Below are 24,536 nucleotides of genomic sequence, written 5' to 3' on the forward strand. Positions count from 1 at the left end.
TTCTTGTAAAGTTAAGACTTTATTCTGGTAATATTACGGCTTTTTTTTCTCCTAAATTTATGACTTTATTCTGGTAATATTACGACTTTTTTTCTCCTAAATTTATGACTTTATTATTGTAATTTTACGACCTTTTTATCGTAAAGTTACAACTTTATTATCGTAATATTAAGACTTTTTTTCTCCTAAATTTATGACTTTATTCTCGTAATGTTATGACTTTTTTCTCGTAAAGTTATGAATTTATACTCCAAATTTTACGTTTTTTTTCTCATAATTGTACCATTTTTTTTCTTGTAAAGTTAAGACTTTGTTATCCTAATATTACAAATTTTTCTCCTAAATTTATGACTTTATCCTTGTAATATTACGACTTTTTTTTCTCCTAAATTTATGACTTTACTATCGTAATTTTACGATTTTTGTTCTCATAAAGTTACAACTTTATTGTCGAAATCTCAGATTTTTTTTTTCTCCTTAATGTGGCCCTAATACTCCGTCTTAGTAGCCTTACATGGACTAAATAATAATAATAAAAAAAAGGATCTATTTGGAGGCCCCTGAGTTGGCACTTTTATTATCCAGTCTCTGGTTGCACGGTGTAGTTGTTTTTTCCCACATGACGTGAACGCAGCATCACCAGATGATGATGAGAGTGGGTCATCAGCTGCAGACAGACAGTCAGGTGTGGTCGGTCGGTGGAGACACATTCCAACCGGAGACTCACTTCACCGGGACTAAAACAACGTCTACCGCGGTCATCTGCAGACATGACCCAGCATCAGAGCACCAAGTACACCTAGAGGAACAAAGTAAGTGTCTTATTATAAATAAATGTCCTGGTTTAAAGTTTCCTTCGAGGAGTGAGAAGTTTTCTGACGACTTGTTTGTGGGGAGTAAAGTCAGCGGCAGGCCGGGGTCAGGCCCACAGACCGTCACTACACACTGGAGGGAAAACATCTCAAAGTTTCTTAGCTTCTTAGCAAACAAGCCCATATTTGTGTTTTTAATGTGTGCCGAATTGAAAAACGCCCTTTAAGTCGTTACTTAATGATCAATACAAGTAACTTATAGGTTTATAGTAAAATCATTTAATTGATTTTCCGGAAAATCAGAGATTTTCTTAAGAGGTCTGGCGTAGCGAGTATGAGTCGTTGGTTTAGTGTCACACACTTGCTTTACCGGCTCAAAAGCACCACGATTAAGGTCTCATTGCTGCTGTTCTTTATTATTATTCTATATATATTATTAATTTATGTTGTGGTCGACCTTTCCGTGGTGTTGTGGATGTCCCTCCTGATGTCTGGTTGACCTGTAGCCACTGAGTGATGTCTCGAGTTCGTAGGGATTCTACACCAGACTACGTTCAAAATATGTAGAAATAAACCTGCCCGTCTATCAAACAAGTGCTCGCACCCTATATTAAATGGATTTAGATGTTTTATCTCAAACTGTAGGTATTATACTTCAATTCGGCGTCTCTAGATATATCATGATGCTTTAAATGAAAGGATAATAAAGCTAGATTAGCATTAGCAATGTCCTGTTTTTACTCTTTCAAAGGCAGCAGCAACCTTTTCCTGTTTGGATGGAAAACTGTCAAACTAGCCAAACTCCACTGTTTGACTTCCTGATTTTTAGCTTTTAGTGTCAGTCATGAGAATGACAGCTAAGACAGTCAGGGAGCTTTTGTTATTGCTAGCTACAGCTAACCCAGCTAAGTTATAGGATGGGGGTGGATAAAGCAGGATGAGGAAGTTATATTTAGTGACTCAGCTGCTGTTGAAGGAGCAGGGAGTTGAGGTAAGGAGGGACACACACACACACACTGCAAATATAGCAATCACAAATTAACTGATTTATCACAATAGCACTGGTGGAAGAAGTATTCAGATCATTTGCTTTAGTAATAGTACTAAAAAACCACACTGTGAAAATACTACACTACAAGTAGAAGTCCTGCATTCAAAAAGTATGTGTCATCAATACTCCAATACTGAAAGTAAAAATACTCATAGTGCAATAAAATGTTCCCCTGTCCATAGTGCAAAAACATGTTAGTAAAAAGGCAGTAAAAAAGTTAGTAGTGCAAAGTACAAAGTACAATAAAAATATCCCAGATATAAAAATACAAGGAGATGAAGAAAACTGTTAAAAGTGAATATAGTGCAGGGTAACAGCTGTTTGATACAGGACTATAAAAAAGTGAATATAGAGCAGAAGAGACTGTTAAAAATGAACATAGGTCAGGGTAACTCCAGTAGCTTAGTCATGTTGCATTTGAACTCCTTTATATCCTGTTGGCTAGTTTAATCTACAGCAGTGCATCGTGGTCTATAAGATCATCATGTTTGTAGCGTCGCTGTCTTGTGAGAACCATAAATCTCTAAAAAGTCATAAAAACAGCCTGTTTTCAGCTCTGTGACGATGCATTTTCCAGCTGATCCAAGAGGCTTTTTAAAGAGTTTATTTAGCTTCAGGAGGAGGAGGATTTTCTCAACACATAAAGGAACATTTCATCCTTCAGTTTATCACAAACATTCAACATCAACACATCTGGAGATACCTGGTGTTCACTGGACAGGAAGTAACTAAAGCTGTCAGATAAATGTAGTGGAGTAAAAATGGAAATACTGAAGGAAAGTACAGGAACGTTGAATTTGTACTTCCTAAGTACTGTACCTGGGTAAATGTAATTATTTATATTCCACTGCAGCTTTAACCTCTTATTATTATTTTTCTCTTCCTCTGTTTAGCACCTTTCAAACCTGGGCTAAAGAAGCAAGAAGTGAGCCCTCCTCATGACATGAAACAGGCAACGGTTGACTTTTCACCCAACTACCAGAGGAACTGAAGTGACATTAAAGCATCAGCTTAAAGGAATCTCAGCAGATGTAACCACAACTGAACTGCAGTGCAAAAGGGGAACGTCTCAGTTTCTCGCTTCTTTTTTTTTTTTTTTTTTTTTTAAAGGGATGGCGTTAATGAGTGAGCGGTGGAGAAGTTCAGGGCAATAACTGGCAATAAGTGAATTTATGATCAGTTGTCGAGTCACCCGTTCATTTGGCTGTCAGAGCAACAACCATAAAATGCCAAATCCCCCTCTCATGCAGCCTTACATGTGTGGCTTTCAGTGTTAAAAATGTATAGACTTCTGTGAAGACGCTCCATTCAATGTGGGTCTGCATCCAAAGGAAAAGGAGGGAGTGTCCACGCTGCACTGACAGAGCTGTGAATGTAAAAAAAAATCATTGAGTGTGTGTGTAAAAATCGATGAGTCGTCACAAGTTGGAAATCCCCTGCTGGAGTGTCTCTGGGTGGAACTGGAACTAAGGTGGAACCACGCGGCCGCTCTCAGCCGTCAAGCATGAATCATAAATGCAGAAATCTCCAGAAACGCTTAGTTTTCTGCCGGCTGCTGTGGATTCACTGTGAATCCAGAGGAGAATGATGTGAACGTCTGAACTGCAACTCAGGATCAACCAAAAACTAAAAAGTGCAGAAATTCAACTGGAATGTCCCCGTATTGGCACAGGAATGCCTGTGATTTTTGGACAAACTCTTGTGCTGCTGTGAGCTCGTAGCATTGGGAGGTGGAAAAAACACAAACACTGGGGAGATCAGGAATATCACCTCCTCCTATGAAACTGATTTTACTTGGAAATACAGTGAGAGGCCTTCCAAATGGCGGGGAAGGACTACAATCATCTCTTTAAACTGCTCATCATTGGAGACTCCAGTTAGTGCACTTTTTTTATTATTAATTTAAAGTCAAAGCATTGTTGTTTATGGAGTCCCAGAAGTGACACATGATATTAATAGACTGCAAGTAAATACATAGCAGTGGTTCCCAAAGCTTTCCATGCTTAGGAAGCCCAGAAATTCAACATTTAAACCTTTTTATTAACTGGGCAAATTAGTAATAAAAGAAGCAACGTAGATTTTTATTGAAATAATTATCACTTGTGTTTGACAAGCCAGAATGTCTACTGTGAAAATGATCCATTTAACTTTAGTTTCACTCCTCACTAGTCAAGCAGACTCCACCACTACTACAAGTCACAAACTGTGTGTCTGACTAAGTGAACGTTATAGAGAGGTGAAGTCCCGCCCCTTTCCGATGGACCCCATGGGACCTTAGCTTCAGAGAGAGAGACGTCACTATGACACTTTTGGGTGTGTAGTCTTTCTAGTAACGTATTTTCACAGTCTGATACTTCAATAGTTATACAACAAATTGTGACTTTTTTTGACATGCAAAATTATCTTTTAAATTGACAAACATCATATGTGTGATTCATGGCACAATTCAAACAGGATCAAAAACATATTTGTCTCTCTCTGTTGACTACCGTTCATATTTCTTTCTGAAATAAAGTCCCATGGTGGTCCAACACAGTGGTTCAGACCAGTTTCAAACCACCCACTGCTTCACTGTCGAGATGAAGCAGTAAACTGCTTCAGATTTCAAATCAGTTTAAGCAAGTTCCAAACTGCAGAAACTTGCTTCAAACTGGCTCAAACATCACTGCTTGGGGATATTGAAACAAGCCTCAGAGCGTTGATATCAGACATAGTCACTATTGTTGTCCACATTTGATGTTGTAATTTTTGGGATTTTATCGATTCTGACTCACTCACTGATACAGATTCTTATCGAATTCTGGCTCCAATTATTTCCGTTAGTAGAGTATGAAAAGTCCCAAAACATCAGATAATTTTGGAGCACTGGCTGTTTTCCACTTATTCTTACATGAGTTGGATGTTCTAGCATTAGCTGATTCTGTGACATAAATATTAGGGTTGGGGAAAAAAATTGATTCACCTATGTATTGCGATTTAAAATGTTTTTTTTTTTAAAGATTTTGAAGTAGATTTTTTTAATGCCAGAATCGATGCTTCATTTCAGTCTATGCGGAGGAAGAAGGAAGTTACCTCTTTTATTTTTTCAGTGTGAATAACGTGACGTCTTATCCTTCTGTCAAAAAACTAAACAAACCGTAGCCGGCCGCAGTGAGCCAAAACACCACCATATTGGAAACGCTACGCATGTGTATTGTAACACCCAGTAAGCAGTGGTGTGGATGGACGCTCAGCAATTTTCTATAAATTTACAGATTTTATACGTTGTTATACTTTTGATTTGGTATGCACAAGGTGAATTCTTAGTGATATTATCATCCGGGTTTTACGTCTCTTTAGAGGAACAATTTTTAGAAGTTTCCTTGAAGAGTATTTCCTGAAATAATTCCTGGTTTCATGGAGGGAGAAGTTTTATCATTCGAAAAAAAATACAGCTACATCTGTTTTAACTGTTTTCTGCCTGTTAACAGCGTTCAGTGTCATTTGTGGACCGGTAGTCAGAAGGTTACAGGTTTCAGTTTCTAATAATGGTTCCCACAAGCTTTGTCTGTGATCGGGCTGAACTGGGCTTGCCTAGTGTTGTTTTAACAAACCATTTAAATGAGTTATTACACTGTTATTTATTGATATATTCAAAAAGGCTTTGACTCGTCAGGCAGCTTGTTAGTGGCATTTGTTGCTTCTGGGACTCCAAAATAATGTGGGACAAATTATCAGTATTGTGATGAATCATGATATTTCAATGCAATGTGATTTTTGATACTTGGGCACCATTACTTAAATACTTTTTGTTGCATCGCAGAGGAAGAGGTGTTTTCCTCTTTACCTGCTGCAGATATTCAGCAAATGCAAGAATTCTGCAGTTTTCGACTTGTGTTTTCCTCTTCGGATATTGCATTGGATTACAATGAATATCTTGTAGTGGCTTTTTTGTTTTCGTGGGTAAAATATTGTGATAGTTGTGACTTATACAGTTATTTCCCAGCCTGCTGCTACTCCCCACGCTGCTGCCTGGTACTGGTACAGATTTGCAGATCAACCATCTAAAGCTGAACTGTTTCCCACTGTCAGTCTCCTCCCCGAGGTTTAGCTGGTTCAGAGTGGGAACCTCCAGATACCGCTGGGAAACACGCCTTGCCTCTCGGTGACAGCGGCATCCTGACGGAGACTCTGCTCGAGCCCGGATTGATGGCACATGCCAGACCGCTGGGCAAGGCACTAAGTCCTATGATGGAGAGAACGGGTTCAGTGGCGTCTCTGATTGGGTGCCGTTGTTGCTGTGCGGTGCGTTTCCGGGGGCATCGGCCTGGATGTTCCCACTCTGAAAGAGCTAAACCTACAATACTGGTTTATCAACTCTCTTTTGAACAAGTTGCCACTGGTTCTGTCAGGGAAAGTTACAGCAGATTATTTGGGGAAGTTTTTTCAGGATTACAATTTCTTTTTAATCACACACTTTAAGCTCATTTGTCTCCAGTATGAGTTCAACCTTTGCCCCACAATTCTCTCTTTGTTTCACTTTTGTTATCCTGCCCCTGCTATATATTTTTATGACATTACTGGAAGGAGGCTGTCACTCAGGACGGGATGGTCTTATCTTATCTGATAAGTAAACCCAGACATGACTGGTTTGTTCCTGATCAGTCACATTAATTTCTTCTGAGTAATTCACTTGCTAATCTTGTCCCTTTGATCTGTTTCGCTTTCAGATGTGGGGAAGAGCAGCCTTCTGCTCCGCTTTGCAGACAGCTCCTTCTCTGGTGAGTTATCGCAGTTTGCTGCAAGTCAAACAACAGTAAAGCCGTCAATACTACAGTAGGGCTCATTTATTAGTAGGAAATCAGACCTAACTGACACACATTAGGTTCTTCTTTTAGGCAGAGAAGTAAAAGCACTTTATCACGTCACGTCATCTTATCTCCTTCAAGCCATGTCCATTTGGCAGAGAACACATTTCTCACCACTTCCACGTAAAGGCCCTGCATATCACACAGTTATTTTGTCTAACTAGATCTCTGCTTTAGCTGAAGGTGAGTGGAACTACACTGGGAGTTTGTAAGGTGCAACTAAACTAATAAGAGAGTGAGGTAGATGTCAGTCAGTGTGTACACACTCAAACAGTCCTGACAACATCTGGGTGGATGGAGCTTGAGTATGGAAGAGCTTTAATGGCCAACAAGTCCCCCGATAGTTCTTTAATTTTTGCACCCACCAACAAGCCTCACTGTGTTTTTAATTAAAAAGAGGTTTCACAAATCGGTACCTTTCTGGAACCATCCCTGCCATGAATATAAATGACCCTAGCCTAGATGATTTGACACATACCAGATCATTTGATAACACAATAGGGCTATAAGTGTTTGTGCTTCCAACATGCAGCTACAAGATGTCATCGTGTTTGTCTGAAACTTAATCTGATGTAAATGTTGAAGCTTGTATCGGCTGTATGAGACATTGGATTGATGCATGCAGGTCATGTGCCTGCACGCAGATGCAGTACAAGGGTGTCTGTGCTGTCTGTCTGATTTGTGACGGTCCGCTGGTTTCCTGCAGGCAGCTACATCACCACCATCGGTGTCGACTTTAAGATCCGAACAGTAGACATCGATGGAGAGCGGGTTAAGCTACAGATCTGGGACACGGCGGGGCAGGAGAGATTCAGAACCATCACATCAACGTAATCATCCACACATCAAAACTGTTTTTTTATGTTCAGGAATTTTCCCTCACTTTCATTTTGGCTCGCTGGTGTATCACTCAAATCATTCAGTTTCATCTCTGTTTTTGTCCAGGTACTACAGAAACACCCACGGTGTCATCATTGTTTACGACGTAACAAATCCAGAGTCGTTTGTAAATGTTAAGAGGTGGTTAAATGAAATCTCCCAGAACTGTGACAACGTCTGCAAGATCCTGGGTGAGTCAACTGTTTTAATGTCTAGCTTGCACGTTGTCTGCACGGTGGAAGGTTGTGAAACGTTCAGACCGGCACATTTATTGGTTGGATAGTCTCACTACTCTGTGTGGCAGCAGGAAACAAAACTAAGACAAGGGCTGTGTTCGAAATCGCATACTAACGTACTGTATACTACACACTCAATCAGTATTTACTGCATACTGCCTACTAAATTAATGATTAAGTATCCCATTACCAGCAGACTGTTCACACTGAAATAAACTCAATCAATATGTCTTCTCTGCATCACATGACTGTATCTATCACAACATTATGAAAATAGTTTTTCATAAATATAAATCAACGATACCTCTTACTCTCAATTTGATATTTTCTAGTATTATTTTAAGGCAAATTAAAATAGTTGAATATGTTTTCTACAGTATATTTATATGTGTGAGCTCCCGCGCTTTTCCTCTTAACATCACTTGCCATCATTTGTAATCATTTTAACCGTATAAAGAGAACTGGATACACCGTTTGTTCCTATGAGAGTTTCTCAGTGGCGCATGAAGCAAAAAAAGTTTCACTTCCGAGTATAAAATAACCCGGATCTGCTTCTGCATCCATGACATTGGAACTATTTGTATTCTAAAACTTTTTAACCTAATTTCAGACCTGTTTGATAGTAATAAACAGAAACACATTTCAATCTTAATCGTGTTAACGCCACTTAGTTTTGGGAGGGTGTCATAGTAACCTACTTTATGGGTGAGAATTACAATTCTCAGATCTTTAATAAAAAACCATAAACAAATGCTTTCTATGTGAAAACGTTCTATTGTATATCGGCCGCCATCCATCCGAGCTTACCCCATGGATGCATTAAGAGAATTGAATACAGCGGTGGAGGCGGGGCCCCGTTCATTCCTATGAAAGTTGCTCAGAGGCGCATGATGCCAGAATGGCTCGACTTCCAACTGGAAAAGTACCCGGATCTTCCGTCGTTCTTCCGCATCCATTGGGCCCATCGGACATGAGCAGTAGCGTCCGCTCGGTCACGGGGTCACAATGTCACGCTGTCGTCACGGTTTGCTAACTTACCCTCCCAGTTCTCGCTCCAGCCTCGGTCTGGGTCTCATTCACATGAACGGAGGAAGAGAAATAACTCTGGATTCGGCTATTAGTGCATTTTACAACTTTAAGGACCTAATGATTTAAATATTGGCTATTCAAGTGTTCGTACTGGGAAGTTGATTTACCTAAAAAAAAATTATCCGCTGAGTCACAGACGTCTCTTTCCCAATGTATGTCTATGGGAAAAAGTATTTTTGGGCCCAATGGCATCACATGATGGACACAGAAGTTGTAGTATCGCCGTTTGGCCACTACGAAAATTGGGATCAGCGACCGGCGCTCTTGTTGGGGGCTTGGCTATCCAAAAAGTTCTGTCAGGTCGTGTGCACCCAAAGCGCACCTGAGTGGACACCATCCCTTTTATTTCTAGCGCCATCTGCTGTAACCCTCCAACATCGCAGCTCCAGTTACACTGCGCATGTGTCATACCCCAAAGGTCAAGACTGTGTCCCAGCCTCCATTCAATAGCCTAGGCATTTCTCGTGCACATAGAAACTACAAGTACATTAGTACATTAGTATGTGATTTTGAACACAGCCAAGGTTTCTGCAATTGAAATTGTTCCTGAATAAAAAGGTCCGTGGTAAAGTTCCTGCTAATGCAAAGAGCTTCCTGTGTGTTCTGTAAATGTGTAAAATGTGAGACTCTAAAATCAAATGAAGGAAGTTCAACCTGTTCATTTTAATGAAAGAAACACTATCACACCCAAGTATAAAAGTATGACACTTAATGAGTAAATTCATAATTGGTTTTAGTCTTTTCATGCAGTTTGATGAACAACAGTAAAAAGGTAAGATTGTACCAGCCTGCTGCTGTCCTGAAAGATTAGAAATAAAGATGGTTTTCCTGCTCACTCTCTCAGTGGGAAACAAAAATGACGACCCTGCCAGGAAACAGGTGGATACCCAGGATGCTCTGCGTTTTGGGGAGTCGATGGGTGTTCGGGTGTTCGAGACCAGTGCCAAAGAGAACATAAACGTAGAGGAGGTAACTTTAATCTTATATCATATAAACTTCTAGGTTGGATTTTACATTTTGTATACACATGTTTGGCATTCTGTTGAATTGGTAATGTCACTGAAGCGTATTTGCATGTGTAGATTCATGTTTTCCTTTTGCAGAATTTTAAGCCTGCAATTAGTGATTATTCTTATTAATGATTAATCTGCAGATTGTTTTCATATTAATGAAAATGCCCCTCACGTTTTCAAAAGCCCAAATTGACATATTCAGATTGCTTGTTTCGTTCAACCAACAGTCCAAACCCTCAAAAATGTCACTTTGTTTTTATGAAGAATAAAAAAAACAGCAAATAATATTCTCATTTGAGATGTCATTTTTCTGCATTTTACCTTTAAAAAAAGACCGAAACAAATAGTCTATTGGCAGATTAATGTTCTGTCAATTGACTAATCGATTTATCAACTAATTGATGCAACATTTTCCAATATCTCTGAAGACTCGGGCTAATTCACAAAGAATGGATTGCGGCCGCTGATGGCACCATGAATTGGGCATCTTTGCAGCCACTATCTGTTTCAAGGTCAGATTCACAAAAGATATTGCGCTAATGATATTACAGCTCAAACACACGGCCATTAAGTTTTGCAACTGAATACAGTTTGCCCTCTTTTGAGGAGGAAGAGGGAAGAAATTATTTGTTTATTCATTTGTATAATAATTAGGGCTGTCAATCGATTAATTAATCAATCAATTAATGCAAATAATCACACTTTTTATTTATCCGTTCAAAATATACCTTGAAGGGAGATTTGTCAAGTATCACTGCTGACTTGAATATGACTTACCCCAAACTGCATGTGATTATCATAAAGTGGGCATGTGTGTAAAGGGGAGACTCGTGGGTACCCATAGAACCCATTTTCATTCACATATCTTGAGGTCAGAGGTCAAAGCACCCCTTTGAAAATGGCCATGCCAGTTTTTCCTTGCCAAAATTTAGCATAAGTTTGGAGCATCATTTAACCTCCTTGTGACATGCTAGTATGATGGTTGGTACCAATGTCATCCTTAGTTTTCTAGTTTCATATGATGCCAGTATCTTCACTCTAACTTTAAAACTGAGCCCGCTATAAGGTCAAAATTTAATGTTGCGTTAATGCGAAATTAGTGCCGATAGATAGATAGATTGATGGTAATTTTATGATCCTGAGGGAAATACGAGTAAATTTCAAGTTAAACGAATTTGTGTTAACATGTTATTATTGTGTTAACTTTGACAGCCCTAATAATAATAACCTTATTTTTCATTCTCACATATTTAAAAAAAAAAAAAAAACGGTCAGTGTATCCCAAAATGAATGAGTTTGAGTGGGGCATGACTATGCCTTCAGCTGGCCACAATCACTGCTGCCATGATCACTGGCTGTGACACCTCTTATAAATGCCTGTTACCACCAACTCTCTGAAGACGCTAATGATTTCACTGTAACTTTGTGTGTCGATCAGCTCTGATCTTTGTGACTGGACTGTTTTTGTACTGAGGCTCATTTGCATAAAAAGGGGGTTCGTGCCAAATGTCTGCAGATACCTCATTTAAATACGTGTAAATAGCACAAAATAAACACAGACACTATTTGCTTGGCAGTGCAGTTAAAGGTGCATTTCACCCTTTGAGGTGCTTTGAGAATTACACGGTTTGTTTTTTGTATTATTTGTGCAGGTTTAGCTGCCGCGCAAAAGCCGCGCAATCCTTTAGTGAATTAGCCTCTCAGTGTTGTTTCGTTGCTTTGTTCAGATGTTCATGGCCTTCACCCACATGGTGCTCCGGGCCAAGAAGCAGAGCCAGAACAGAGCCGAGAGGGAACGAGAGCGGGAGAAAGACACCGTCAACATCAACGCCCAGAGAGACCGAGACCGCAGGAAGAGAGGGAAGAAATGCTGCTGAGCCCCGAACAGACTCCAGCCACTTAGCGCTCATCGCTTAAAACAAAAAGCATTCAAACAAGATTGGGAAAACGTGCCTTAGTTAGGAGATATGTGTTCTGTGTTTCAAACTGGAGGTGTGAATGTTTGAAACTGTGAGGTTCACTATTTACTACGCCGGGTTACAAACCGACAGGTCGTTCTGCTGAACTTCTGGTCGTGAATGGAACCGAGGCGGAGGGATTTACAGTCTGTCAGCACTGACTGCGTGTAGCAGCCTGGAGGTTTCATGAGTTAAAGGATCATTCTGGGGTTTTTGAGTTTTTAGCCCATTTACTGCGAATCACATTTTAAAAGCATGCTGTAGCGTTTCAGATTTGTGCTTCGCTGGCAGTGATGGAGACATCTCTGCAACCAACTTCCCAGATTACCGTTTAACATGTTTGTTGATATTCATGCTCCCCAGAGCAGTGACCCATAACCTTTTCATTAGTGCACAAATACAAGAAGTCTATCGGACAGGTTGCCATGAGATCTAGAGCACATTCACATAAACGTTTGATTTGATTGAGTTCATGATCTTTTAGCCCGACTACCTGTAAGGTTCCAAGAATGACTTCATTATTTTGTCCTGTTCATTACAGGACTGCAAATAACAACTCTTTTCATAATCTATTAATCTGCTGATTTATTTTCTTGATTTATCTATAAAACACCAGGAAATGGTGAAAAGTACCCGTCACAATTCCAAAAGTGATGCTACCAGATGTTTTGTTCGTTAGCTTTGAAAGAGCCCTTTATAACTACATAGGAAGCGGGTCCTCTTCACAGAGTCCGCCATGTTGCACCACCATGTTTCTACAGTAGCCCAGAACGGACAAACCAAACTCTGTTAACGTTTCCTGCTTGGGCCGGAGGTGATAACGTTGCTTGCTGCCGCCGTCGCCGCCGCTCTCTCTCTCTCTCTCTCTCTCTTGCTTCACCACTTACTTCCTACGTACACACACTCCAAATGACCTACAACTGGCTCTAGAGAGGGACATTCACGTTTATTTGGGCAGATGCCATGAAATTTAGTGAGCCTATTCTTCCCCAGAGGATGAACCTCATGACCTTTCCTTTAGTGCTATCCTCGAGACAAACGTCTGTATTGTATTTGTGTAGGGTGGGATGAACACCGCAGCATTTCGTCCCGGCAGCCAACAGTTTCACCTTTAAAACATGACACCTGGCTTGAGACAATCCATCACACAACATGATGCAAAAGTGAAAAGACCGCACTTCATTTCCACAAAGAAGAAACAACTGGAAGTCATAGCAGACATGATGTAAACTAAATTAACTTTCAGTCTCTGCAAGATGATTTTAATATTGTAGTGGTACAAATAGAAAACGACTCATTCCTGAAGGTTTATAAAATCCATTAAATTAAAAACACAACAATCTGCGTTGTGGTGTTGAGATATAAAGTGCATGTGATTGTGGTGAATGAGCTCAAACATAAAAAAAAACCTCTAGTACGGTCCTTTAACTTTGCACTAGTGAACCACTGTTATGTGCCGATGTTTAAGTTGTTTTGTTTTGTCTTAATACAGTAAACATATTTCACCACTGAAAGGGAACTGGTTGCAGTTGTTCCTAAATTGTAACCTTGACACACTAACAGGTGTGAAGAGTGATGTCCCATGTCTGTCTGAAAGCCTTATTTCAATTCAGATGAGGCCAGTAACCCGAGACTACAGTATGTGTGTAACCTCAACACAGTACAAACCCAACATGTTCATATCATTAGTATGTTGTTGTTGTTTTTTTTAATATAAATATCTGTTGCCTAGCAAATGTGTCCAAATCCAAATAAAGCAATAAATCCAGAGTTACTGTGTGTATCTCAATATTTCCTCATACAGGCCAGTGCTTCAGGTGGAACGATAATTCATGTAAAACTCAAAGGTTTACTGATGAGGACGATCAACCTGTTCCCAAAATACAAAAAAATCAGAGCACCAAGAAGCAGTTGAAGCTGCCTCTCTAAACTAATTTAAAAACTAACACCTTCTACCTTTGATTTCCCCATGAGGAGTCTTAAAGATATATTACAGCATCGTACTACATTGCATCGTTTTCCTTTCACAGCTGCACCAGCAAATCAAATGGTTTTCACTGGAATAAAACAAAGTTCTGTTGGTTTGAACTACACAAGTTTAGGTCCAGCAGAGTTTAACGTTAAATTAACTTCAGCTTCATTACCAGATAATCGTCATGACGACGTCCAACATGGTTATATGGAAATATATAAATAAACACATTTATAGTTACAGTTGTAGTAAAGAGTAATATAATACATTCAGTTGTATACTGTCTATGGGATCTTGGTTTTAATGGAGATACTACCTTTGAAATTAAGATTGTATATTAGGTGAGGATGAAAATTGTCCTTTCCTTTATTGCTTCTCCAATGTAATCTCCATGGTAATACAGTTTAGTATACTACAATTTCTTATCTTCTTACCTTTCAAATGTGACCAAATATATGCATATAAGCCTTATGGTTGAGGAGCAAGTCCTGATTCATTTTGTGTAGTTACTTTAGGCATTTTAAATGAAAATATACACACATTTTTAAGAGGTTTTTTTTTAAAGCATTTTCATATATGATAGCCTAAATTTGTTACAGAGTCCTATAGGGTCCCAAACTCCTAACATTTTCCTTCAGCTTGTTAATGATTTGAAACAGTGTGTTGAGCTTAAAAGCAGTGGTGGAGGAAGTATTTAGATTTAGCAATACCTCAGTGTAGAAATACTCCATTACAGGTAAGAATGCTGCATTGCTACAATGTAGTGGAGTAGAAGTAAAAAGCAGAATAAAAAGACATACCCAAGTAAAGTACAAGTACCTCAATTTCATGCTTGAGTACAATATTGTGAGTAAATATACCAAACCTGAGTGAAAGTGATCCTCTGCTGGTTAAAGCGGGTACTGAACTGTGTGGGGGTGTGACGTGAATGCTTCTACTGTACTCTGCACCACCAACAGGACTGCAGTTGGGCCTTAACAACAACTCATTCTATAAACTAGTGCCTTACGGTCGTCATCATCAGCGGCTTGTGACTTCACTTTGATTTGCATTATGTTACCAACAATTCCACTCTTCATTTTCCTCACACTGCACATACTTTGAATCAATCCGACAGCTGCCGATCATATTGTGCGAGTAGGAGGGAAACGTGTTTGGCACTGCAGACCAGAAGACAGAAAAATCACTTTGTTTTAGGACTTGAAACACAAAGTTTAGGACTTAGACTTGACCTGGGAATTAATAGCCAAGACGCTACACTTCACTTGTATCCCAACTATGGCTACCCACCGAGACCAAAACTAATGGTGCTGAACTAATGGTTTAGGGGGTCTTTGTACAGTTGGAAATTTCAGTTATATACTCTACTGTTAAGAAGTTGCTCATATTGCAAGTTTTAAAAGATTCAATTGTTGCAGAAAGAATGCAAAAAGTTATGGGAAACTGTGCTTTAGGAAATAAGTGTTCTGTGTTTCAAACTGCAGATAAATGTCCACAATCAGTGGACTCAGTAGATCAGCTAAACTTCACTGCTGGAAACTAGTCACAAGCTTCTGAAATGAAATGTGAAATGAAATAATGAGTTGTACGTAAAAATGTGTCCCTGGTTGATTCAGTTCAGACAAACACACAGGAGACATTAAAAGAGCTTTTATAATTATAATACATCAGTATTATACATCAGTGTTCAACACCAATAAAACCTCACAACAACTTAAAGTAATAGCTCGGGTGTTTTGAAGCGTATGAGGTACTTATCCATAGTAGGTGTATTACTTACAGTAGATAACGGTCGTAGGACAGGAGTACTGACACCGGAGCAAAGCAACACAGTGCTGTGGACGGGTACGGCAGAAAAACGTATTTTAGCCACCTAAAAGAAAAGCTCACCTAAAAAAAATTGATTGTTTAAGTGTATCCTATATTTAGAATATTTTCCGATGGCGAACTGAACCTGAAGTGAAACAAATCTATACTGTTTTGGTCATCTGAGCCTGCTGGTTTATTGAGAGCATAGATATGTTTCACTTTCAGTTCCCCGTTGGAAAGGAGAAGGGCTATCTGACGGCAAGATAGAGCTGTGATAATATTCTTAATATAGCGTATATCAATGTTTTTAGGGCGGGCCTTTCTTTTTAGGTGGCTAAAATACAGTTTTCCTGCTGTACCCGTCCACAGCACTGTATTGCTTTGCTCCGGTGTCGGTGCTCCTGTCTGTTTCTCCAAGCTGGGGACGCACTGACCGTCATCTACTGTAAGTAATACACCTACTATGGATAAGTACCTCATACAACCCCACTGAGAAACACCACAACTATCCCTTTCACTTTCAGCTGCAGCATCAACACTGTCTGAACTGATGCTAAAGAGAGTGGAAGTGCTTTTTATTTTGAAAACCAAACCTTTCCGAGGAAAGGTTAAAGTTATGCTGCCTTTGTATCACAGGAAAATCCAGTTTGACACGCTGGTGGAAATTCTATTGGATTGCCGTGAAGAATGTCTCCTTCTTTCAGCAACTGATACTTGTGGGTTGATTTCAGAATTAATCTGAAAAACAGGATCTGTCTGTAGAACAAACAGGAATTTACTAATAGCTGCAATTAGCAATGTTAGTAGTGTTCCTTCCCAAAAGCTGAGGAGAAGAATATTTTCCTATATTACCCACAAAGCACCTGGATGCAGTTTGTCCTCCTTGTTTCACTCTCGTGCTCCTCTTTCATCAGTTGGATTTGGGGAGTCTGTAAACGCCTGCGGAGACCATCAGCTGATGCTCCCTGACCTTCCTCTGCAGGAAGGCCTCCAGCTCGTTGACATCCATCTCCGTGACGACGGGTCCTGTGGCGACGAACATCCGGAGCATAGAGTGGATGCGGTCCAGCGTCATGCTGTCCAGGTTGGTCAGCATTGCCTGGATGTAGGCCCAGAACAACTGCGGAGACAGAGAACGAGTGTTTTAAGATGCTTCTTTAGGTAGCCAGGTTTCATCTTGTTCACTGTGTGTGTGTGTGTGTGTGTGTGTGTGTGTGCGCGTCGTGGGCACCTGCAGCTTCTCCTCCCTCTGCTCAGACTGGGTGGTAGTGTTGGAGTCTCTCTCCTCGTCACTGTCGATCAGCATCACGCCTCTCTCCATCTTCTCTTTGGACGAGCCCGTCTCCACCACGTAGTAGCGGCCTCCCGCCTCCTCCCTCAGCACGCCGTGCTGCTGCCACAGAGCCAGCTTCCTGTGCACCAGCTCCTTCGGGGCGCCCAGCTTCCCGCTCAGCTCCTCCAGCGTCCAAGTACCTGACAGAGGACCAATAGGCAACCAGTAAGTTGACAAAAATTGGAATAGAAGTGAGGTGGAATGTATATAAATGCATGTAAACATTTTAAATGATACTGTTTTCTGGTATATGTTTTGTAAATTCAACAAAGTTTAAGAATTAGTAGCTATAGTGTTTATTCCACAAGAAGACAACAAGAGCCCTCAAGGAAAACATCTGATCCTAATTTACCAAAGTTCTGGTGCACAGACAAAACAAAATAAATCCATTAAATATGGAGGAAAAACAAACCAAGAAATGAAATCAGTTTAAAATTGTACTTTTTTCCTGGAAGTGCAGGATGATGGCAGCGTGGATGGGAGAGACGGTGAGGTTGGTGAGGGTGCGGTCCTCCAGCTCCAAGTCCAGAGTGACTGAGCCCAGGTGAGGCTTCCAGCTCAGCGTCCTCATGGCCTGAAAAACAGAAAACAAACTGCTGTTCAAGTTTCAATCCAGACCAGCACAGCGATGGGTATGTTGTGTCTAAAAATACAATTAATGATGTACTGATTGCTAAACGAGTCAAAAAAAGAAGCAAATAAGCTCAAGGAAAAAAAGGAAAAAAAGGAAAGTTTGTGTAATGGTGTGTTCAAGGACAGTATGTTTGTTTGTGTTCTTGTGTGACTTTGGTGAATCCGAACTAATCTTTTAAAACACAAAAGTCACACAACAACACAAACTAACTGCCCCCGTCCACAGCAGTACATTGCTTTGCTCCCGTGCTGGTACTCCTGTCTGTTTCTCCAAACTCCATCTACTTTAGGTTATACACTGACTATGGAGAAGTAGCTCATACATCCACTCTGAGAAACACCACAACTAAAAAGTGATGATACACTTTGGAAAATATTCAGCAAGGTGAACTCCACCTTGAGTTTCTCGTAGCGGTGTGTGTAGGCCTCCATGGCCTGGCAGACGAGCGGAGGGAGCTCCAGCTTCTCCTCTTTCAGCGGAGGCCAGAACTCGGAGGACAGGATGATAGACGACAGGGACAGCGGCAGCTGCTCCTCCTCGCTCAGCCTCGATTCCTCCTCGCGGATGTTACTGTTGATCCTCCGAGAGTCCGCCATGTCCTGGACAGGAGACAGAAGGAAGGGATGTGTGTGTGGGCTGTGGCTGACAAATGATTATTTTCATTATCAATTAATCTAGTTACTTTTGTTTAGATTAATCGTTGGGTCATGTTCCGAAACCATTTTTTCTGTCCCAATAGCGATTCTGATACCTGAACTTGCGGTTTCGGCTGATACCAAGTACTGCTCCGATACCAACGTGATAAAAAAAAAAAAAAAACGTTGCTGTTGTTATTATTATTTAACAGCCGTTTACTGCTGACCATGTATGGATGTGATATGATTACTATCTTTGTTGTATGCATGTTTCACGTTGGACTCTTTAACGGGGACTACAGTGACTATAGCAGTGTTTACCTTCAGCATGACCTCGCAGTAATGCATGTGAGAATCCCCAAACCGGAGCTTCAGCAGCTCCACGTTACGAATTTCCCTGCAAACACAAAACAGAGGACAGGACTTTATAAAGAGCAGCAGACGGTGACATTTTGGACACAGCCTACAATCAGACACAAAATACACCAAAGCTCCTGAAATGATCCAAAATGATCGTGTCATATCGGAGTTATAGTAATTACCCGTTTCTAACTTGTAAATAAAATACAAGTCATCATTAGGACTTGGAAACTCAGATATTTGTGAACGCTCTGGTACCGTCGGCAGCATTTTGTAGCACATTGTCTCTATGTTTCTTTTTTTTTTAGCTGCTTTTGTTTTGTGATGGTTGGTAGGGATGAGGACTTTGCTTTGTATGTGGGTATATACTCTTTTCAGTACTAAATTTGATTATATATATGGGAATACAAAGAAGAAAAAAACCTGGCCCTTTAGTGTTAGTGTGTTTGTTCAGTTGTACCTGGCGGTGTTGTAGTTGAGTTGGTGCAGCAGTCTGTCGGCCAGCACGGCTCTGTATTCATCTATGAAGATGTCCTTACTGCCGTAGATACTGACCAGCAGGCTGATGATGTCTGACGAACGACGTTTCGAGCCCATCTTATCTGAAAAAAAAGCATTTGACTCTCAGTAAAAATCCAACACCAAACAGGGAACAGCGAGTACAAACAGCAGAAATAACAAGGGCTGTCAAAATTAACGCAATAATAACATGTTAACGCAAATTCGTTTCAGCGCGACTAATTTCTTTAACACATTAACGCAACTTGCATTAATGCGTAAAATTAAAAAATATATATTTTGTAGCAGGCTAAGTTTTAAAGCTGCAGTGAAGATACTGGCATCCTATGATCCACTGGTGCCAAGTCAGATATATGTCTTTGAACAGATAAAAAAATGTCTGATTAATTTGCGATTAATCACGATTAAATATTTTCATCGATCAAATGATGCGTTTACTGACCGGGGACGGCGTCTGTCGGGTCTGGAGTCCAGTCCTCCGGGTCGTTGCCTTCTTCATCACTGTCCTGCATCTCCAGAGTCACCGGGTCTCCTCTGGACAGCTCGGAGGCCAAGTCTGTGCAGCCCTCAGCGTCTCCAGTCAGACCGGCCACGATCTGCCTCACCGTGTCCTCGCGGGTCCTTAAACACACCACAGACGATTCAACCAAACTCAACCGTAGTGATTGGAAAAGTAGCCTCCTTATTTTATCTGCTTGTTTTAAGTTTGTTACCAAACTAGAGCACAAAGACAAACGATATCAGCCAGAAACGGTTTCATTTCATATCAAGCAGGATTATAGAAATGACCACAACATATATCACTATATATATACAATTTAAACTTACATTAAAAAGATCATGTTTCACCTGAGGTACTTGCGGATTGGTTGGCAGGCAACCTGCAGGATGACCATGGATGGGTCGAGCTCTCTGAGGGCCTTGATGGCTGAGATGTAAACCGTGAGGATGTCAGATGTGTGAACTCCTGAGAATGGACGGTACAACAAGCACAGAATAATTAAAATAGCTTCATGTTCTGCTGCGTTATCACTAAACAAATAGTGTACCATACTTTCATTCCAGCCGCCAGCTCACCTGGATGCAGCAGACGACTCTCAAAAGCAGATTTTAACGAGGTAAGGAGCTGCTGTCTCTGGTTGGTTCTTTCCAGGCAGAACTTCAGATCTTCAATGGCTGCTTTAGATTCTGGGAAATCTGAAGAGAGATAGGAAACATCAAAATAAGCACAAGAAAAGTCAGGCAACCCACGCCTGTGAATCTAAATGTAGTGTTTAAAAGTTAGTTAGTTCCTCACTCAACTACAGTTCCCTGATTTTAGGTCGACAGAGGTCACACACCAGCAGGTTCATTTCAGATGAGTCCGGGATGTATTTTTTTTAAAAATATTTTTCTCTCTCACCTCTGATTATACTGAAGAGCTCCTCGATCCTCATGTTGACGTAGATCCTGCAGAAGAACTGGTGCATGTGACATCTCCACTGCTTCAGGACGGAGCTGCCAGGCTGGCCGGCCTGGATGCTGGGAGCGCTGGGAGCGCTGGGAGCGCTGGGAGCGCTGGGAGCACTGGGAGCAGGAACCAGACCGTCTCTGTCTGCCTCGCTTGCAAACACTTTGCTCAGCCAGCCCAGCACCAGCTCCAGCCACTGCTCACACAAAACATAATCAAAATGGAAACACTTAATAGCCAACAGCTAATGATGGGTTCGGACTTTACGTTAACATTCACTGATGGTGGATGTTTTACCTCCTGGAACTCCAGCAGGAAAGAGCGTTCGTATTCGCCCCTGCAGTGCTGCTCCATTCGCTGCTCGATGAGCTTGTGGAGGATAGAGGTGACGGCCTCGGAGCTCACCCACTCCAGCAGCTGCAGTTTTGAACTACAACGTAAAAATAAATCAACCATTCATCCTCATATGAAGCACATAACACATACATGACATGCATTGTGTCCTATCTGGTTGAAAAAGGGTTGTATAAGTATAAGGCTGATGTTATTCTGTATTTTTCTTCTTCTCATCCCAAACCAACAATGTGTAAGTCCGTCTCTCAGTACCTCGTATAGCTAAAGGGCGTGTGCATTGGTCAGCAGTGTGTTATTTGTCCACTCACAGTATGTGGCTGAGCTCCTGCAGCTGCTCCAGGGCCTCCTTACACCAGCACTGCTGTGTTGGGACCGCACAGCCCGGACAGACCCCTCGATCTGGGCCGTCTGGAACCTCGGCCCCGTCCTCGGCCTGCCCCTCCTGGTGCATATAGACGGAGAAGGTCCTGCTGTAAAACTCCAGCACTCTCTCCTGGAGAACAGGCGAGGGGGAGAAGAGGAGGAGGGCCCTGATGATGGTGAAGGCCCGCTCCTGGAGTCCCCCGGGTCCCGGGCCACAGAGATTACCACGACCCTCGTCCTGCCACGTCCCCAGCCTCTCCAAACCACCTAGGAGGAGGAAGAGGGAGATGTTTGAATAATGTCACTAACCCCTTGCATAAACAATGAAATCCAGTAATCAGTAGTGCTCATTATATTTTTTTCCACTTGCCCAGAAAAGGTTCCAGTTGGCCTAACAGAGTCCGAAAGGTGGTGAGGAGAACCCAGGCCCTGCCTCTCTCCTCCAGCTCATTCTCCGGTTGTTTGAGTCCGGACCAGAACTCGGGTACCACAGAGGAAGATAGACGCATCTGCAAAGTCTCCAGCAGCCAGCCGCCCAGCAGCCGGCCCAGACCTTGACTACACAGCAGGGCCAAAGAGTCCGAGAGGCTCTGCTCCATCACCGAGCAGCCAGGAGGAGACATCTAGAAAAATAGACCAAGATATGTAATGTGTTCTCACAGACACTGCAGGGCTGTAGGATCCAATCTAATATCTATAAATCTACTAAACTGTCCATGCTTATCTCATGTGTTTAAATATATTTTATTTTCTTCTGTACTGTTTTTTGTATGTAAACCATTGTTTTTATTGGATTGTTTTCCACTGTTTGTTTAGGTTTTTCTGCACATTTTGTGTACTTCTTGTTGTTGTTTAACTTTTGTTGTATTTTTAAGATTATGTTAGTTTAGATCTTTCTTCCTTTTTTGTTATTGGGTTTTTTTTTCTCCTGGGGTTGGGGGGAGGTCCTTTGTATAAGCCTGTGGCTTTTTGACCTCTCCTGACACATTTCTGTTTTTTTTCATTGACTGGATTTTGTGCAGTTTTATATATGTGCAAATAAATAAATAAATAAAAAAATGACAAAAAATTAGATGAAAGGCCAAAGATATTTCATACACTGGACACTTCTCAAGGTGTGTTTGCCAGGTGATGGAGCCACCTGAAAGTGGTTGACTTTAACTCCAGACCTGGACCTGAATCAGAGTAACTGTCTTATTGTATGTAGACTATACAGACATATTAAAAACAGCAACAGGAAGACAAAGACAAGGCAAAAAAAAATAAAGAAGACAGAGTAACATTTATGCCGAATTTAGCCGAACACCCCTACTAATGATTAACTTGTCCTACATTATGTCCCAAAGGTATGAAACAATGCTACAAGCAAGACAACATTAAATCCTGAAATATGTGAATGGGGTTCGGCGTACTCGGTTCACTTCCATGTTGAACGTGTGTCATTTGGCCACAAGAGTCCAGTGATAAAGCCCACTCACCAGAGCTGCAGAGACATTTTCCCAAGCATCAGAAACCCCTTGTTGTGGTAAGGATCCAGACATCTCGGCTGAGTCCGATTCCATCGCGATTTCCTCCATTTCCATTGACTTTCTTCAGAAGCAGCGAACTAGCTAGAGAGAGTACCACATTTAAACTTTGGGTGTGTTTGGTCGTGTTATAACGTCGCACACGTCTATGTACAACAACGCATTATGTCTCAGATGTATTATTATTAACGTCCAAAAACTATATTTGCTCATTTCAGTGAAACTCTTCTGTTATTAATGTGAAATAATGTTTCATAGTTGTTGCTTTCGTATCGCGGGTTTTCTTCTTCTTCGTCTTCTTCTACTAATGAATTTCCGGCAAACTGTGCGCTACCTCCCCTCCACGGTAACTAGGCAACTGCAGTTCCTCGCCTCGTTTTATTTTGAAGGTTCACAGGAAGTGATTTTGTGTCTGTCTCTAATACTGGTGAACTTGACAACTGAGTGTGTTTCAATTTTAATGATGGATGGTTGCATTCAAATATATATTTAGGAACTGCAACACATTCAAATTTGTGGTCATAACTTTACGAGAAAAAAAGTCGCAATATTACGAGAAAAAAAACGTAACTTTACAAGAAAAATAAGTCATAATATTACGAGAAAAAAAGTCGTAACTTTACAAAAAAAAAGACGTAATATTACAAGAAAAAAGTCGTAACTTTGTGAGAAAAAAGTCGTAACTTTGTGAGAAAAAAGTCGTAACTTTACAAGAATAAAGTTATAACTTTACAAGACTAAAGTCATAATATTACGAGAAAAAAATCATAACTTTACGACAAAAAAGTTGTAATATTACGAGAAAAAATTGTAACTTTACAAGAAAAGAAGTCGTAATATTGCGAGAATAAAGTCATAACTTTATGAGAAAAAAGTCGTAATATTATGAGAAAAAAATTGTAACTTGACAAGAAAAAATTTGTAATATTACAAGAAAAAAATCGTAACGTTACGAGAATAAAGTCATAACTTTACAAGAAAAAAGTCATAATATTATGAGAATTTTTTTTTAACTTTACAAGAAAAAAAATCGTAATATTACGAGAAAAAAGTCGCAACTTTGCGAGAAAAAAGTCGTAACTTTACGAGAAAAAAATATTTTTTCTTGTAAACCTATGACTTTATTCTCGAAATCTCAGATTTATTATTTTCCCTCAATGTGGCCCTAATACTCCGTCGTACCGTTGTACCATAGAGAAAATGTAAACAAAAGAACAGTTATTAATTTTCGGAATTTTTTTTATAAATCCACAGGGAGCCACTGGAGAGGAGCTAAAGAGCCTCATGTGGCTCGAGAGCGGCAGGTTGCTTAGAGACCCCTGGTCTAAGCATGCTGACCCCTGGTCTAAGCAGACATGACAGTGATTTGTGTGTATTTATAATCAGGACTATTTACGCCCTCTAGCGGCCACAGTGAGGAACTACGTCACTCCACCACCACCAAGCTAGACACGTTAAATGTAGTCACACTTCCGGTTAACACACAAAATAAAGGTTTTACAATAAATGTAGTTACACACTGGCCACCGGATGCTAGAATTTGTCATTTATTTCACTCACTAACTACTGTTTTCTATTTACACTATAATTTAAGACACTCATATATTATATTTATATTAAACATGATATATTCTAAGAAAGTACACAATCTTCTAATTAATTACTTAAGGGCACCAGGAATAATGGAGATAATTTA

The 24,536-nt window shown here is 40.6% G+C and overlaps 2 protein-coding genes across 2 annotated transcripts; one reads left to right on the top strand and one right to left on the bottom strand.

Moving 5' to 3' along the window:
• The first annotated feature begins 629 nt into the window (after positions 1 to 629).
• si:dkey-16l2.16 (ras-related protein Rab-35) lies at positions 630 to 13,655 on the top strand. The gene is made up of 7 exons (XM_037792326.1): positions 630 to 812; positions 2,757 to 3,739; positions 6,573 to 6,623; positions 7,417 to 7,540; positions 7,656 to 7,780; positions 9,759 to 9,883; positions 11,655 to 13,655. The coding sequence occupies exons 2-7, from the start codon at positions 3,685 to 3,687 to the stop codon at positions 11,802 to 11,804; spliced, it is 630 nt and encodes a 209-aa protein (XP_037648254.1). The 5' UTR covers positions 630 to 812; positions 2,757 to 3,684; the 3' UTR covers positions 11,805 to 13,655.
• A 1,837-nt stretch (positions 13,656 to 15,492) lies between these two features.
• Positions 15,493 to 23,187, bottom strand: anapc2 (anaphase promoting complex subunit 2). Its single transcript, XM_037793245.1, has 14 exons — positions 22,793 to 23,187; positions 21,685 to 21,937; positions 21,260 to 21,581; positions 20,895 to 21,027; positions 20,550 to 20,793; positions 20,225 to 20,344; positions 19,997 to 20,114; positions 19,590 to 19,768; positions 19,089 to 19,230; positions 18,590 to 18,665; positions 18,029 to 18,232; positions 17,441 to 17,573; positions 16,898 to 17,139; positions 15,493 to 16,786 (listed from the first exon to the last, which is right to left on the bottom strand). Exons 1-14 carry the CDS (start codon positions 22,895 to 22,897, stop codon positions 16,577 to 16,579), a joined length of 2,481 nt encoding a protein of 826 aa, XP_037649173.1. The 5' UTR covers positions 22,898 to 23,187; the 3' UTR covers positions 15,493 to 16,576.
• Positions 23,188 to 24,536: the final 1,349 nt, after the last annotated feature.

This window comes from Sebastes umbrosus, chromosome 14 (assembly GCF_015220745.1).
Source record: "Sebastes umbrosus isolate fSebUmb1 chromosome 14, fSebUmb1.pri, whole genome shotgun sequence".
Lineage (NCBI taxonomy): Eukaryota > Metazoa > Chordata > Actinopteri > Perciformes > Sebastidae > Sebastes > Sebastes umbrosus.

Bases quoted from the DNA above. Each gene is read 5' to 3' on its own strand.
- si:dkey-16l2.16 (XM_037792326.1), top strand. From the start codon at position 3,685: ATGGCGGGGAAGGACTACAATCATCTCTTTAAACTGCTCATCATTGGA. The intron at 7,541-7,655 runs GTAATCATCCAC...GTTTTTGTCCAG, and splicing joins TTCAGAACCATCACATCAAC to GTACTACAGAAACACCCACG. The intron at 7,781-9,758 runs GTGAGTCAACTG...TCACTCTCTCAG, and splicing joins CAACGTCTGCAAGATCCTGG to TGGGAAACAAAAATGACGAC.
- anapc2 (XM_037793245.1), bottom strand. From the start codon at position 22,897: ATGGAAATGGAGGAAATCGCGATGGAATCGGACTCAGCCGAGATGTCT. The intron at 21,582-21,684 runs GCAAGTGGAAAA...TCCTCCTCCTAG, and splicing joins CCAACTGGAACCTTTTCTGG to GTGGTTTGGAGAGGCTGGGG. The intron at 17,574-18,028 runs GTGGAGTTCACC...TCTGTTTTTCAG, and splicing joins ACCGCTACGAGAAACTCAAG to GCCATGAGGACGCTGAGCTG.